Below are 17,783 nucleotides of genomic sequence, written 5' to 3'. Positions count from 1 at the left end.
GAGAACTGAAATACCTTTAATTTTTTGAAAGGTTAGACCAACATTAGAAGCTCCTTTGAGATATCTCAATATCCACTTGACAGCTTTCCAATGCTTTTTTCCTGGATTGGCCATGTACATACTTACCACACTTACATATTGAGCAATATCTAAACGTGTGAACATCATAGCATACATAATGTTACCAACTGTGCTAGCATAAGAAACTTTTGACATATGCTCTACCTCATCCCCAGACTGAGACGTTTGTAACTCTGAAAGCATAAAATGAGAAACTAACTGTATACTTACAGGCTTGCTCATTTGCATATTGAATCTATCAAGAACCTTTTTGATGTACCTCTTCTAAGAAAGATGTACAACACCATCTTCTCTTGAAATTTCCATTCAAAAAATTTTCTTTGCACCTCCCAAATCCTTCATGTCAAATTCCTTGCTCAACAGTTTCTTCAAAATATTTATTTGTGTGATGTTGTTAGCAGCAATAAGCATATCATCAACATACAACAGTAAATAAATCATAGAGTTACTAGACATTTTCTTGTGATACACACAGCTATCAAATGCACTCCTCGAAAATCCATGTTTAGTCATAAATGCATCAAACCATACAAAGACTTCTTTAGTTGGCATACATGATCTTTTTTTCCCTCAGCTAGGAAACCTTCAGGATAACCCATGTAGATTGTCTCTTCTAGATCACCGTGTAAGAAAGCAGTTTTGACATCAAATTGTTGAAGCTCTAAATCAAATTGTGCAACTAATGCTAATAACACGCGAATTGAGTATGTTTCACGACTAGAGAGAAGATCTCATTATAGTCAATTCTCTTCTTCTGACTGAAACCCTTTGCAACCAATCTTGCCTTGAACCTAACATCTTCCACTTCTAGAATACCTTCTTTCTTTTTATAGATCCATTTGCATCCAACTTTCTTCTTCCTCTTTGGCGGCCTTTCAACTATCTCTTCCATCATGGCTAACCATCATTGTGCAACATCTTTGCAAGAAGTTGCTTCAACATATGAAGAGGGCTCGAGATTTTTAATCTCTTCTTCTGCAACTACGAATGCGTATGCAATCAGATTTGCTTGCTTTGTAAGACATTCTGATTTTCGTATATGCCTTGTCCCTTCCCTTCGCAATTATGTATGATTCATTGATAGCATGTTCTTCAAGATTTGCATTTTTTGACTCATCAATTTGGATTTTTTGATCATTTTCCTTGGTATTCTCCACTGGTAGCTCCACCTGCTCGTTGTTCTTATTTATTGATAACTCCACAAAATTTTTACGAGGATCAAGTATAGAAGATTCATCAAATATAACATCTCTACTAACTATAAATTTGTGTAAAGATAAACACCAAAGTTTGTACCCTTTTACTCTATCTACATACCCTACGAATATAGCTTTTTTAGCCCTTGGTTCAAGCTTTCCTTCATTAACATGATAATAAGACGGAGACCTAAATATTCTCAGGTATGAATAATTAGAGGGTTCACCTGACCATTCCTCATTCGAAGTCTTAAAGTCAATTATTGATGCTGGAGATCGATTGACAATATGAGAAGCAGTATGAACTGCTTCGGTCCAAAACACTTTGTATATTTTGGCTTGTAAGAGCATATAACGAGTCTCTCAAGAAGAATTCTATTCATTCTCTCGACAACTTCATTCTGCTGTGGTGTCTGCCTGACCGTTTTATGTCTTGCGATCCCATGAACCTTGCAGAAATTATTGAACTCTTCACTGCAAAACTTTAAACCATTATTTGTGGAAGATACTTGATTTTTCTCTCTATTTGATTCTCAACCAAAATCTTTCATTTTTTAAATGCTTCAATAAACATCATTTTTTGCCTTTAAGAAAGCACCCAAACCTTTCGTGAAAAATCGTCAATGAATGTGAGGAGTTACCTCTTTCATCCCTTTGATGAAAGCTGAGAGGGACTCCATAAATCTGAATAGATGTAGTCTAGCACTTCTCCTGTCTTGTGCTTGCCAGTACTGAAACTGTTACATTCCGTATTTTTGCATTTTGGATTATTCGTAAGCTAACGATTATAAATTCAAGGACTTTTAAATTTGAATTTTAAAAGGACATGATTTGTTGTAGATGCCAAGTTATATGAATAATTTATGTGTAGTAAAATACATCTCAAGAAGGACCCTTAAGCCAAATCAAAATAGAAGCCATCAAATATGTTTTTCTTAAAGTCACGTTTCGGGTAAGCTGACTTCGGGAGGCCATAACCTCTTTATAATTTGAGAATTTGGGAAAACTCTCAACATGAAAGTTGTAGATAATTGAAATATCTTTCCAACCATAGGTCGTGGGACGAAATGTGATATCGGAGTAATAAGATATAGACGTTTTAAGTCTGACAGGCCAAACTAAATAGTGAATTCGGCCCAACCCAATTCTAATTCGGGTTAGGCCCAATGCCCACGAAATTAAATCTGATTTTTTGTAACTATTCCTTCATACTTTGGACCAACATAATTCTGGAAATTTCCAGAGAGAGAGAGAAAGGGAGTTCTTGAGAGAAATCCCAAATCCGACCAAAATTCAAGTCCCGAAATCCGAAGCTCATGAAGAGAAAATTGTTGTACGTCGCGTTGGCTTCAATTTGAGCTAGAAATCAGCCAATAAGGAGAAGATTTTATGTGGTGCTGCAAATTTAAGGTAATATTAAAGTCTCCTTTTCATTGTTAACAAGTTTAGTTAGAGTTTTAACGGATTAGAACGAAGAAAATAGTGTTATAAACTAGTTTAGTGATTTGTTGAGAGTTATGGATTAAAGGGTTGTTTTAGGTAGATTAAATAGATGGAATTATCTTAGTGATAATGTATAATAATGGTTGATATTGTTTTGATGTTGTTGATGAGTTGTTGTTCTTGAATTTGGAGGGAAAAGGTGTATGAAGATTGTGAATGTTCAAACCCGTTTTTGGAATTGAGTAGCTGGTAGTAATTCTGGATTATCTCATTGTGTAGACCTTCGATTTTAGATATTAAACATGTTTTGGAATGCTAATACACGTACCTACAACTCTTATGTTTATGTCTTAGTCTATATCTGCTGTTATTATGTCGAAAAATGAGCATGAATTATAAGACAAATTCTGTCCAGATTCTGGATTGAAAATTCCTTCATGTATAGCTGTTCGTATTTTGATGATATCTCTTTGTAGAAAATGAATTTTGAGTTGATTTCTTTTGCATTGGAAACTTAAGACAGAGATCTAAATGTTTTATGAAGGTTATAAAGTCCAGTTTTGCCGTTTGCATTTTCAAAATTTAGATACAATGTGAGGTACTTGACTTTCCGAATTTACTGCTTTGGTAACATGAATAATAAATCTTATTTTGTGTCAATATTTTGGATTGTTGATGTTGGTTGATGATTATATGGCTGGTTTGAAAGTGGAAAAAGTGAGCGGTATAGGGGAGGTGCTGTCCAATTTGTTTTTAGAAATAACCTACTAACGATAGACTACGTTTTATTCTTGTCCATAGCTTAATCATAGTGCTTAACGTTTTAATATAGGTTGAGACAATATTGGACAACATATACGTATAAACGCTAAAGGTATGTAAAGTTAACATTTTCTTCTTTTGGCATGATCCATATGAAACGAACGAATGACGTATGCTTAAATTCCAAAGAAACTCTTATTCGTAGATATACTCGGATGGCTACCGTTCTTGATTTTCAAAATTTATATTGTTATGTCTTGACTCATGTGTATGATTCCAGCCATCCTAGTTGGTATAACTCATGTTGTGGTATAATTCATATTTTAGTATAATCCATAATTGGTGTGATTCATAATGACTATTGTCTTGGGTTTCAAATGATGGACTATTTTGCTTATTCTATTAAGTCTCCGATAATGATCAAATTTCACAAGGTTGCTAATGATACCTTATTCGTGCATATTGTTATGGTATTATTCACCGAGTCCTACGATAGGCCGGGTATGTTATCATGTATGGATTCCACTACATTATTCACCGAGTCCCTTACTAGAGGGCCGGGTACGTGATATGATAATATAATATTATAATGATATGACGATATGATTATGGCACCGAGTCCCATAATGGGCCGGGTACGGTATCAGTGTACACTACTCTATTCACCGAGTCCCTTGCTAGAGGGCCGGGTATGGTATATATATACATATGACGATATATTGATATAATTGTGATACCGAGTCCCATAACGGGCCAGGTACGATATATGATGATGATATGCATGTCTTTATTTTATAAGACATAGGTACAGTGATTTATTAATTATGATACTTGACTCCTGAATCTTTATTTCAGATGTGATCTCCTTTATGATATTTTATGCTTTATATACTCGGTACATATTTCGTACTGACCCCCTTCTTCGGGGGGCTGCGTTTCGTGCCCGCAGGTACAGATACTCATTTTGGAGAGCCGTCACCTTAGGATTCTACTCAACGGGTTGAAGTGCTCCATTGTCTCGGAGCCTAAACTTTTGGTACTAATCCTTATAATGTATATATTTGTGTATTTTGGGGGTACGGCGGGGCCCTGTCTCGTCATATGCTATTGTTAATCCTCTTAGAGGTCTGTAGACACATGAGTGGGTTGTATGTAGATGTTGTCTGGTGTACTAGTATGGCTTATGTTTTTGGACATTTACATTCGGAGTGAAAGCCTTGTCGGCTTACGTATTATGTTATCTTATTTTTGACAATTAAGACTCCCCAAGAAATAGCTGATTTTGGTATATATATAAGTGACCGTTTGAGACAACGTGCTACCCATATAAATTCTATATCGTGTTTAATTGTCGATTGATAATAGATAATATGTGTGTATACGAGTGTCCAATTCGGACACTAGTCACGGCCTACGGGGCTAGGTCGTGACAGAAACTGACCTTCTTCTGCTTCCCTAGGATGCAATGCTTAAAAAATTCAAGTGTGTTGATCTTCTCACTGTTCAAAAGGTTGCGTTTGCTCAACATCTCCAGTCCTCATGCGCTTACATGTCCCAGTCTCATGTGCCATGGTCTTGTCTTGTCATCATCAGATAGCTGTTGTACTGGAGATGCATTAACAGAGCCAACAATGGTGCTTCCTACTAGTGTGTAGAGGCCATCCTCCAACTTGGTCTTCAACATGACTAAAGAACATTTAGCCACCTTCATTATACCTCTCTCACTCATGTACTTGTAGCATTGATTATCTAGAGTACCCAGGAATATCAAATTCTTCTTCAGATCAGGAATATGATGAACTTTTGTAATAGCCCTCATGATTACATCATGGCAGCGAATCCGAATTAAACAAATGCCAACTATTTTACAAGTTACATTATTGCCCATTACTACAGTTCCTCCATTTTTCTCATAGCTGTTGAACAAATCTCTTCGAAATGTCATATGCAGAGTACAACCAAAGTCTAACACCCATTTGTTGTCATAAACTCCACCATTGTATGATGTTGTTAGTACCTTCTCAGCAATGAATGCACTCGCCTTTTCTTTGGAATTTGACATAGGACAATCTCGTTCAAAGTGTCCCTTCTTTTGACAGCCCCAACACTCCACATTCTTCTTGTTCACACGAGATTTTGATATATGCTTTGATTTGCTGCTTCTATGTTGGCTAGTATGACCTCTTACAAAGAACCCACTAGCTTCATCATCTTTGTCTCCTTCAAAATGCCTCCGCACATCACAAGAGTTAAGTTCTTGCCGCATTTGCTCAAGAGTGATTGGCACCTTGTTATACATCATTGAATTCTCAATATCACGATATTTTGAAGTCAATGAAAATAGCAAAGCACATGCAAACGTCTCCTTATTCTTCTTAATTCCGACAATCTGTAAGTCCATCGCAAGTTTATTGAATGCATCTAGATCGTCTTGCAACAAATTACCTGACTCCATCTTAAATGTGTGAAGACCCTATTGTAACAACATCTTTGTTGTAACCGAACGGTCCTGGTAAAGCCCTTCTAGCCTATCCCATAACTGTTTGGTCATCTCATCGGTACTTGTACTCACTTCACAGAGCACGTTAGGTGCAAGGGATAGTTGGATTACACTCAATGTATCTCCTTCAATCTTTGCCTTGTCAGAAACCGATGTGTTATCGAGGCACTTTCCGTCAATAGCGTGGATTGAACCTTTCCTCTGCAGTAACGCCATCATCTGAATCTTTTAGATATTGAAGTTGTTGCGCCCGCTAAATCTATTAATTTCAAACTTCGTGGAACTCATTTTTACTTATTTTTCCTCTTCTACTGCAAAGTATTTAGAAATACAGAAAACCAAAGTAATTCTTTTTTGATGAGGAAGTTCAAACTGTGCTACAACCACAAAGCATACTTAGACAGAACCTTGGCTCTGATACCAATTGTTAGCGGAAACGTAAAAATATAAAGAATAAGGAAGAACAATAATATTTAATGAGATTCGTATCAAAATAATCCTACGTCCACCAGAGAACAACTACCGTTATATTAACAAAGAAATGGAAGAGATCTCAAATACAACTAAGAGAATTGTTCTATAAATTTTCTACTCTTCTAATGTATTTTGCAAATGCCTTAGAATATGAGATGACAAGAGAGAAATGTTTTTGAGGTGTGTTTCGAATCAAGAGCTACCTATTTATAGGAATAAATTCTTACTCTTGATGTCATTCATGACATCACATTTTGTCAAGATGTCAAAGTTTACCAAACTTTCACCTACCAAGTTGCTACATTAAGATTGTCTAAAATCTTGTCAATTTTAACAAATTGACTCTCCAAACTATACCTAATAAATCAAATCAACACACAATCAGTGAAAATTAATAATCAAGCTAATTTGAGTATATTCAACGTGAAAGTTAATTAAAGAGTGTTCAGAATACTACTAAATTAATATTAAAACATATATAAATATGTACAACATCATGTTGATAATACTATCATCAGATAATGAACAATAACAATAACATACTCAGTGTAGTCTCACATGAGGGACAAGGATAGCGTATACGTAGACTTCATATACCCTTGGTATGGAAAAAATACACTCGACAACCTACTAACCCTCTGCTTTGATACTCGACATCCACGCCCTCCTATAAGGGTCATATCCTCTGAAGCTGCGTCAGATACTACCTAATCACCTTTCTCTGAGACTTCTTTGACTTACCTCTCTCTTGCCTCAGGCTACCACATCTCACCTCCTCACCAGGACATTAACACACCTCCTCTGCACATATCCGAACCATTTGAACCTCCCTTCATCTATAAGGTAATGAACAATACAACAAACTCATAGTGCAAACAGTTCTAATTACTTCATTAGTATAAAGTTTCTTATCAAATACAAAAATACAAAATCCACTGGTTTGTTCTTGAGTTTTAGAAAGTAGTAACAAATACCGTGTTATTTCATTTGTGAAGCATTTCTACTACGACTTAATAGACTTAAGTTACTTTTTCTTTTTACAACTAAAGCTTACATGACCAGATTGTCACTCCTTCATGCATTTACTTTTTGGTACTAAAAATAAAAGATTGTTAAACAAGCTCTTAAGTCTAGTTTTAATTTAAATTACCAAATTTATCAATTAATGAAAAGGAGATCCAATTTGGGCAAAAACATACCCAATGTATTCCCGCAAGTAGAGTCCGCAAGTAGAGTCTGAGAAGATAGAGTATACACAAATTTTATCCTTACCTCAGAAAAGTTATTTCTGAAAGACCCTTGGTTCAAGTAACACATGACTAAATAGTTGGAAAAGCAAATACAATAATAAATAGGACGTAGCAACTAATGATTTAGATCAATCTCTTCAAGTGTTGACATTCAAGATAAAGGAAGTTTTAAGCATTTAATGAAAAAATAAAAAACTTGTGAACAATTTACAATAAGGATATAGTAATAAGTTGGGAACTTCTATGGAGCTCAGTGTAAAAACTATGTAGACTTGTTATGAGTAGTTCGAGCAGCAGCTCTCTGCAATGCCTTCAACTTATTAGCATCCATCCGAGCTCTTTGTTCTTCCGAGATCTGAATAACCCCAGAACTTTTTGCTACATTATCTGGAGCCTGATTTACTGTATCTTTCCCTCCAGAAGATGTATCAGCAGCAACAATTTTTTGAGTGGATGGTTGAGATGGCTCCTGCCAAATACACAACGTGATATGGTTAAAACTTAAAATATCTGCTGCAGTAGACATGTAAAGGATGCTAGTGAGTAATAATAGGTTGTAACTGAAGTTTGTGTCAAATCCTAACCAGTGTGGCACACGAGACTAAAAATTACACGAGGATAGTAGTCACTGGCCAGATAGGTAACTATGGGATCCATTAATCAAGCGAGTTCTCTTCATATGAGAGTATGATTGGAAGTTCTTGAATAGTTTTTCTGTTCTTAAATAATCAATTCAAACACAATAAGTTTTTCAAAAATGTTTCTGAAATAGCAACCATCCAAACAAAAATTGTTTTCAAGAAATGTTATATTAAACATTTCTACTGAACTTCTCCAAGAATTATGTCCAAAAAGCTATTCTCCTCCAGCTTCAACAAGTAAAAAACTTCAAATTCGAGGAGCACTCCCTTGCATACACTTTGAAGAGCAAGTGATTTCCTGGTTTCTGCAGATCAAGCTTGATATTTTCCTTAAGCTAGCTCCAAGAATAACCATAATCTACTATATGGTGTTCAGATAGTTTGAGATTGATATACATAAGAAATCACTAGAATGAATTGAATGAATCCCCTATTCTGTTGCACTACTTTTAACAGTCTATATGACAATTTCCTCTGATGGCACATGGAGAGGCTAACTAGGGTGGGCAAACTGTTTCAAGGGCTGGGTGATTTGGGTCTGAACGTACCCAACTCACATTCCACGCGTACTATTGTGGAAGTGTACATTGTAGCCAACTGCATATAATTTCATAACAAGGGAACAAGGAAAATAAATAGGCAAGGAATAGGGTTAATTTATTAGACTGGGGGTGATTCAATAAAAAGGGCTGCTGGGTCCCCTACTTTTGGGTGTTAAGATGGGAGTTTTATCCCCCACAGTTCCAAGGGCATTAATATGAACCTGGTAAAAGTTTTCCAGATTATAGAAATCTGACCTCATTACTCTGATATCACTTTCAAAGCACAAGTGTATACTCTCCAATGCGTAGTTCATAGTGTGTTAACTTGGAGTAGATGTAGCCCAAGCACATCAAATGCACATTCATCAACCGTTTCATTCTCTCAAAATATTTCAATTTTTTTTTATTTTTATTTCCTTTTTTGGGGGTGGGGGAGATAATAAATTGGTGATCCAAACACAAGGTAACAACTTTGCAAGTACTTCTGACCTAAGCAATGCAGTTCACAAAATGAAAGAAAACATAATACTACTATTGTATGCTTCCTAGTAGGGAATAATGATCACTGATTAGATGTAAAATTTGGGCTTAAGAATGCCAGACAAAGTAAACACTTAATAGTTATTTTTGGAAATAAGACAAACACTAACACAGAAATCTGTTGGAAGTTTCATTATGGTTACCTCAATTGCCTTCTCCCACATATCATTAAGCATGATTTCTTGAAAATCTTTAGGATTTGGATTTTGAGTTGTATCTTCTGGATAATCAGTTGGTTCTGAGTCCTTGAATTCTGCATACAAATACAGCAGAGATGCAATTTCTGATTTCAAATCCAAGCATTCACAAGTAGAAGAGCAAATTTATTTATGGATGACACATATCATGATTTCTCCTTCAGTATTCACAAAATCAACAAAAAGTGCCCTTGAAAGTGACCATCATGATTGCAAATGACTACCAGCATACATAGGCATGTCACATTCTCTAGAACAATAATATTTAATTTTGAAGACAAACATACATATCTTCTCGAACTCTACATGATCAATGAAGTTACTTGTTCATCATAGTAGTTATTCAATGTTTAAAGAGAAGGAAGGGCTAATATATGTGTACATTAGACGTTGAATTTTTAAAACTAGAATGCCAAGCTGGCCTTAAAACCGTATACCCTAAATAACAATTTGTTAGTGATATATAACAAGACAGCTCTTAATTATCATATTTAACTTTTAGCCTAAATGTTTCCATCTAAAATGTTATGCAATCTTACATAATTAACAGATCATACACACATGTCACGATAGACAACTGAAGAATAAAGTACAAGCCTGGAAGATTTTTAATAGGCCTTTTCCCCCAGGAAAACAATAGAGAAGAGGAATTATGTCGTGTAATAATTGAGGATTAATAAATAGAACTACTACAATTGAAACTTAAGAGAGTTAAAGTAAAATGAAGCACTCTGCAATGAAAGAATTAGAATTCACATTTGATATATGTTATTTAATATCTCTCAAAATTACCAGACAGCTACATTTCCTTTTCCTGATTTAAGTAGTTAGCCATTTTTGACAATATTTAGAATTTTGGATGAAGTTGAAAAAGAGTATTAGGAAGTTGAAGTTGGAAAAGAGTAATTTGAAGTTGAGGTTGTGTTTGGACATAACTTGACTTGGATAATGTTTGTAAAAGTTGAAAGTTTGTGAATAGAAACCATTATTTCACTTGAAATACTCCTCAAACCATTATTCTAATACTTAACCAGTATTTAAAATATTAAAGTTTAGTATCTAAAATACTGAAATCGTCGTACTTTCAAACTTTATATCTGTTTTGTGATACAAAAGCAAAGAGAGTGATACAAAAATTTCAATGGAAGTTCGGCATTTTATCAGTAATTCGTTAGTAGTTGGTAGTCATATATTGCTGCTTTTACAAGCTGTAAGTAATTTGAGATTAGACATAAGAATACTTAAAGAATAGGAACTGATGGAGATGTACCCTGTTGATTTATTTCTTGTTCTTGTACTTGTGGCTCATACAACTTTGCAGGATCCACCCCATTGGCAACCCTATCTCGTAGTCCTTTCATGCATAACTGTTCAAAAAAAAAGAAACCCTAGTAAGATTGGTAATTAAAAAGTAAAATCTTTAACACTCATATTTGTTTTACGTGTTCACTGAAGGTCACACAATAAACTATCTTTCAATTATCATACATTGGGAAGATGACCTGTTGCAGCAAATGGAGAGAAACATATCTGGTTAAAAGTCAGCTATGTAATCTGTGTTAATTGAATATTAAGCTCATGCAACAGGCTCTCCACAACAGAATGCTATTTAGCAACAAATGAAATGACGTCGTTCAGTTCTTATGGCGATCAAATTTGCAAAGAAATCCTAAAGGATGATTTTGCACGTAATACTCATAAACATATGTGAAGTTGTGGCCCCTATTTATTCTGCTTTTATCTTGCATAGTGTCTAAAGGGTTATAATGTTCCATTTTTTCTTACAGGCTGTAGGATGCAGCTGAATGATTTGGTAAACAAGATATACACAAGTGTGTCTCAAGGAGGCCTTGCAAGGATAACACAAAAGACCATAAACATCAGAGGACTTTTAAGTGATATGAAATGATTTTTTCAGGGATTGAAGGATGGCATTGCACATTATCCAATAATTACTTCAAAAATATTGTTGAGATATCATCTTGTCATGTAAATTATACCAAAGAGATTCAAGTTAAGAAATTGAAGTGTGCATATGCACAAAACTACAAAACAAAAAATAACAGTTATTTTTAGGATTGTCCACCTAAAACAATAATTACCTCTTAGTTCTTATATGACAGAGAAGATGCAGATGATTAAGTAATGAGCTGTCTATTCACAAAAATAAACTAACACAATCAAGAACATTGGTGGTTTTTTATTTTCAAGACTGAGTATTTTATTTAGACACGTTTAAGGGGTTTCCATTTTCCACGAGCCTTCTCCTCCATATATTCCATTTAATCATGCTGGAACTTAGCTCTAGTGAAAGCCAAGATATAATACTTTTTTAAATTGAAAGATAGCACACATTTCATGACAAGTATATCTAACACGATGAGAATATCAAAGCTGGGGAAGTGAAACCAGTTACCTTGACTCTCTTTGAGCCGCCAAGCTTTTCCACCTTATGTATAAACTGATCAAATGAGTAATAAGGAAGCAAACCCGCATGCCATTCAGCATATAAGCCAAGTAGGTGACCCAAATCAGCAACCTGCACCCAGTTAAGATTGCATTATAAACAAATCACTCTGATGCTGGAGTACCACTGGTATAAGTACATACGCTTCCACAATTGTTCATTTTATAGCAAGAGTACAACCAAAAGGACTGTGTATCCTTAACCAAAATGATGGACTTAAGCATTATAACAATCACCATCTTCATGCAAGCAATCAAACTTGCCATCTTAAAGAGGCACAAGATGAATGATTATGTACTTCTCTTTTCAACTTACAAGTAATACAGAGAAAAACAAGTCTACTTACTGCCACAAAATGTTTCAAGGCAAATATAATTAATATTACCTTGGTTGTCCCTTGGTGAGTGGGAGGAAAAAAAGTGACTTACTACAATGACATTGTCAAGAACATCACTAGTAGAATTATAGGTCGGCACTCTTAAGCTTTTATCACCTGGTGGTAGAACGATCTTTATCAGACATGTCCTCTTAGCTCTACCTGCTCATCTTCTCAGTGTTGTTGACCCTCCAAATTGACTTTGGAACTTAATGAAAAATGTTTAGCTATGTTCTTTTGGTCTGGCCAAGAAACTGGTAACAAGCACCATTGAATTGAAGACAATTGCATTGATTTTAAATTCAAACAGTGGTGGAAGCTCAGAACCTCTAAATCTCTTTGGAGTGATTTCATGAAAGCAGAATACTGGAATAATCGACATCCTGTTGATGTCCAATGGATTAAAGGGAACTTCCGATACTGGAAATATCTTTGTGGGATCAAACATAATACTGAGAAATTTATTTATTGGAAACTAGGGCAAGGGGATGTATCCTTCTGGTTTGATAATTGGTCTAGCTTGGACCCTCTATATCATCTGCTCCCAAATGGAAGTGAACAAAGTCAAATAAAGCTCAAGTCAGTGTTTAAGAATGGAGTTTGGCACTGGAATGCTCTGCAATATAAACTGTCCACAGAATACAAGAATAGGATCAGCAGCTTGAGTATCAATCTGAACAGCAACAAGGATGATCTTGCTATCTGGACTGAAACTTCTACAGGTAAAATCAGCACCAGTTCAGCCGGGTGAACTATTAGACAAAGGAGAGAGCCCAACAACATTGCCAAAAATATCTGGATCAAGGGCATCCCTTTCAAAATGACCTTCCTAACTTGGAGGGCCATCCATGACAGACTCTGTATTGATGAGAGAATAAACAAGAAGTTTGGGATCAGTATCACCCCAGGCTGTCACTATTGTATGTCAGATAGCTCCAACACTGATATTGAAAATGTTGATCACTTGTTTTGCCAGGGTCTTCATGCTAACAAAATCTGGAATGTTTTTGCAGGACCTCTGGGAATTGGACACAGACACAACTCTCTTAAATTGCTATTGCTCGACTGGTGGAACTTGAAGACTAAAAATCCCATTGCAGCTTTTATAACTAAAGCTTATAATTTGTTGGGAACTATGGAGAGCAACGTGCAACAACAAATTTGAGGTGAAAGGCATTCAATGTACAGAACCAAAACTAACATTGTTTATACAATCTTGCAGGTTACACAGAAGAAATTTGGTAAAGCAAGGATAGGTGAAAACTGGAATAGCTTATGTCAGGTTTTTGATGCAGATATCCACCAAAGAACTACTATCATGGTCAAATGGCTCAAACCTCCTGAAATATCGATAAAGTTCAACAGTGATGGAAGTTGCATTAGGGGAAGATGTGGTGGTGGAGGAATAATCAGAGACAGCAAAGGCACCGTTATTTTGCTTAGTCAATGAGCTTGGGTCAAGGCACTAGTAACATGGCTGAAGCACAAGCTTTACTTTATGGATTCAAATGGTGTGTTAGCAGAGACTACAATAGAGTATGGGTGAAACAGACTCTCTACTACTCAACTGCATCAAGAGAGAATGGAAACCCCCTTGGAGATTGGACACTCTGATACAAGACTTACAGAATTTAGTTGAAGAACGTGGAGTCACTATCAGTCATTGCTTCAGGGAAGCTAAAAACATGCCAATAAATTAGCAGCCCTTAGCCACGAAATTGATGGAATACATGCCTTCAATTCTTTCTCTGAACTCCCAAGGTAAGTTAGAGGTTTAGCAAACATGGACAGATGGGAGCTACCATCCTTCAGAACCAAACCAACAAAGCCCTCCAATATTTTATTTGAACCTTCTTGATCCATACATATCATGGAGTCAAATTAGGATAGGATAATCTAACTTACACTTTCTTTGCTGTTAACTTACGAGAGCGAAGCTAACTTTGCCTCTACCCAAAGATCTTGTATCAAGTATGGTATGCCAAACTAAAAGTTGTACCTTTTGCTTATCAATGATCAATGGAGGCTGTTAATTTTGTTTTTAAGAAAAGTAATTGAAGAGTATTTTTGTTTGGATTTTACCTTTAATAAGATTCCCTTTCTACTATTTTTTACATCAATAAAACTTCATTTACCAATAAAAAAAGTGATTGAAGAGTGTTGGTTATTCTGGATGCTACAACATACCCACAAGTAGAGTTTGGAGAGGGTAAGATGTGCAGAACTTATCGCTACCTTTGTGAGGTAGAGAAGCACTACCTTTGTGAGGTAGAGAGGCTTATTCTAAACGCAAATCAATCAAAATAAAAATAAAGTCCCATCAGCAATAAAAAGACAAAAATGCCTCAGAATAACATTTGTTAAAAAAATTCATTTGGTTAAACAAATAAAATGAATCTATTTAGCATGTGAAAGGGAACATTATCAACCAGAAATTTATACATTCTTCAGAAAGCCAATTTGTAAATCAGTAATCAATATCTTTTTAAAACTTTTCTTTTTACCCCTCCCTTGAGCTCCACCTTTATTTGATCTTTAGTGACTCGACCTCTTTTCTGATCCTTAGGTGACTCGAACCTACAAACTCAAGGTTGGAGTTGGAGGGCGTTTACTGTCTGAGCAACCCATCTTGTTATCTGTTGGGAACTTCAGTTACATCGTGAGGTGCAAATCATTTTCTCACCAATAATAAACATAAAAAGGAATATCATCTACTTGCAGTTTAACTACGCAAATTCGAAATAATATTAACAAAAAGATCAAAAGGAGAAACATAATCAGAGGAAGAATAAATATAGATACAGGAAACAAAATTTGTACAGATCTAGTCTAGGAGGCGAATGCAATAACTTATTTGATAGCTCAAAGTACCTCATGACCGCGGCCGCGATATTTGAAAGCACGAGGAAAATGACGGAGAACGTATCCAAGTCCTTTATCAGACAGAAGGATATCCGGTGTTAGCTTAGGCATTGACCTCGGCAATTTCTTCGGCTTAGAGGCAGAAGCTCCATCACCGGCACCGGCACCGGAAACAGAACCGTCGCCGGCGTCGGATCCGGTCTTTGAAGCGTACTTCGTCGTACTAAGATTAGATTTATCGGTACTGTTTGGATTGGACGGACAATCTCTTGACCAGTGACCTGGACGACCGCACTTGTAGCAACCAGTAGGCGCTGAACCGCCGCTGCCACCGCCGGACTTCTCCATTTTCTGGGTTTTTTTGCTGTCTCTCTTCGAGATTTAGAAGGGTTTTCTGGTGTTTGGCGGGAAATAAAGGAGGGAAACTTTGACAGTTTTCTCTCTTAATTCTTTTACTTTTCTTGTTAGTTCAACTTTTTTAAAAAAAAAATTGTCTCTTTCTATATCTTTTCTTTTGAAAAAAATATGAATTAACTATTTTTAGATAAATAAAAATAAAAAATATATAAATAACTAGATTTACTATAAAAAATAATTAAGAAAAATAATAAAGTTCATTAATTTATTTAATTAAAAACTAAACTAAAGATAAAAATAATTTATAAAAAAAATCACTTGTGCAAATGAAAATAGAGCATATATCTAAAATATGAATTTATTTTTGGTGAGTATTATTACAGAAATTAACTTATTAAAACTGATTTAAAAAATATCAAAATTAGGTGCAATTGCTATGATATAATGTTTGTATATGATATATACCGTGTGAACATAAATGTGTCACTATCCGAGACTACCCTCTAATCGAGACATGGTGTTTCGAACAACGAGTGATCCCAAACTAACCTTATGGTTTGTCATGACACTAAAATTGGACATAAGCAATCAATATTTGAAGAAAAGTTAAACTAAAACGGAAGTCAAAACTGCAATAGTCTATCAAGGTCAAACAGAAAATATCTAACAATACATAAGCTGAAGCTAGATTGACTGTCCGAAAGCCTCTACTAATATGATTGTTGGGACAACCTCCTAGCTAATTCTAACTGTCTGAAATTGAAATAGTAAATGATTGAAAAAAAGATAGAAGTTGTCCCCGGATAATAAGGACTCACCAACAAGCTACCACTGACTGGACATAGTACTAGACGCGAGCTGGATACTGAGCGTCAGATACTATATTATCAAATAATATAGGCTGAAAGTATGCAGTCAGTACTTGAAATGTAATGAGTATGTAGGATAATGCATAATAAACATGATATCTGAACATGTTGAACTGAAAACATAACTAATACAATGACCAAGTAAATAACATAAAATCTTATGAATGTTGTACTGAAATACTAAATATTTGGTCATGCAATAACTGAAAAGTGACTGTGGGAAATACTAAAATCAACATATAACCATGTGAGTCATTACATGGAGTTTGATGTATAATACCCATAAAAAGGGTCTAATATACTTTCCCAAGGTATTAAGGCTGATCTGAGCTGATGTGGATCCACTAAGCTAATAACCGTAAAGATTAAGGAGCCGACCTCAACAGATGGGAGACCCTTTATTCCTACGATGGCACTTAGTTCTGAGACTTAGGGGTTGCTACAAATAACCCATCGGACGCTGATCATGAGCCTTCATCCCTAACTCCGCTCGGTGATAAGTAAAACTCCCAACAAAAATATGCATTTAATTGATACAACAATAATCTGATAATAGCGAAATACCGATAACTAATAATAACTAAGTAGCTCATGAATCATGATTTAAAACTGATAGTTACTAATAATAATTGAAAAACACTTTATATGAAATTATCTAAAATCATGAAACCTGATAATCCGAAACATGCATTTGATTGAGCCATGAAAATACTTATATATTGAGGGTTCATGAAAATACCATTTAAAACAAGGAATTATAAGTAAAATCATGCAACTAAAGGCTAATTATGAAGAAGAAGTAAATTGCATTTGAAACATGTATTTGATTGAGCCATAAAAATACTTATATATTAAGGGTTCATGAAAATACCATTTAAAACATGGAATTATAAGTAAAATCATGCAACTAAAGGCTAATTATGAAGAAGAAGTAAATTGCATTGAAAACCCATGAAATCATAGAAACTCTAGGTTTCAGAGAAACCATAAACTTGAAAATCTGATTTTTTTGGGACTCAATGGGTGAGAAGTTTAGAGAAACATAAACTTGAAAATCTAAGATTTCTTAAGGACTCAATGGGTGAGAGGATACCCATTGCTGAAATCCCACATACTAGAATGAAAATCCTCGCTTGAATTCTTGAATGGGAACTTGAAGCTTTAGAACCCTAGTTATTACTTGAGAAGAAACTTGAGAGAGTGGAAATTTATTTGGGTACTTGTGT

The 17,783-nt window shown here is 35.2% G+C and overlaps 1 protein-coding gene and 1 long non-coding RNA gene across 3 annotated transcripts; one reads left to right on the top strand and one right to left on the bottom strand.

The window, feature by feature from the left end:
- Positions 1–2,454: 2,454 nt before the first annotated feature.
- On the top strand, positions 2,455–4,818 carry LOC129871098 (uncharacterized). 2 transcript variants are annotated; one of them, XR_008762189.1, is made up of 3 exons: positions 2,455–2,687; positions 3,553–3,594; positions 4,432–4,818. It is a non-coding gene; the product is annotated as an uncharacterized LOC129871098 (long non-coding RNA). The 2 variants fall into 2 exon arrangements; XR_008762188.1 differs by lacking the exon at positions 3,553–3,594.
- A 2,990-nt stretch (positions 4,819–7,808) lies between these two features.
- LOC129869997 (uncharacterized) lies at positions 7,809–15,753 on the bottom strand. Its single transcript, XM_055944556.1, has 5 exons — positions 15,341–15,753; positions 12,043–12,165; positions 10,897–10,993; positions 9,573–9,682; positions 7,809–8,175 (listed from the first exon to the last, which is right to left on the bottom strand). The coding sequence occupies exons 1-5, from the start codon at positions 15,677–15,679 to the stop codon at positions 7,969–7,971; spliced, it is 876 nt and encodes a 291-aa protein (XP_055800531.1). The 5' UTR covers positions 15,680–15,753; the 3' UTR covers positions 7,809–7,968.
- Positions 15,754–17,783: the final 2,030 nt, after the last annotated feature.

This window comes from Solanum dulcamara, chromosome 10, assembly GCF_947179165.1.
Source record: "Solanum dulcamara chromosome 10, daSolDulc1.2, whole genome shotgun sequence".
Lineage (NCBI taxonomy): Eukaryota > Viridiplantae > Streptophyta > Magnoliopsida > Solanales > Solanaceae > Solanum > Solanum dulcamara.
This window is presented reverse-complemented; position numbering and strand designations above follow the sequence as displayed.

Coding starts and splice junctions, on each gene's coding strand:
- LOC129869997 (XM_055944556.1), bottom strand. CDS start 15,679: ATGGAGAAGTCCGGCGGTGGCAGCGGCGGTTCAGCGCCTACTGGTTGC. Junction 12,166..15,340: donor ATCGCGGCCGCGGTCATGAG/GTACTTTGAGCT, acceptor AACTGGGTGCAG/GTTGCTGATTTGGGTCACCT. Junction 10,994..12,042: donor GCGGCTCAAAGAGAGTCAAG/GTAACTGGTTTC, acceptor TTTTTTGAACAG/TTATGCATGAAAGGACTACG.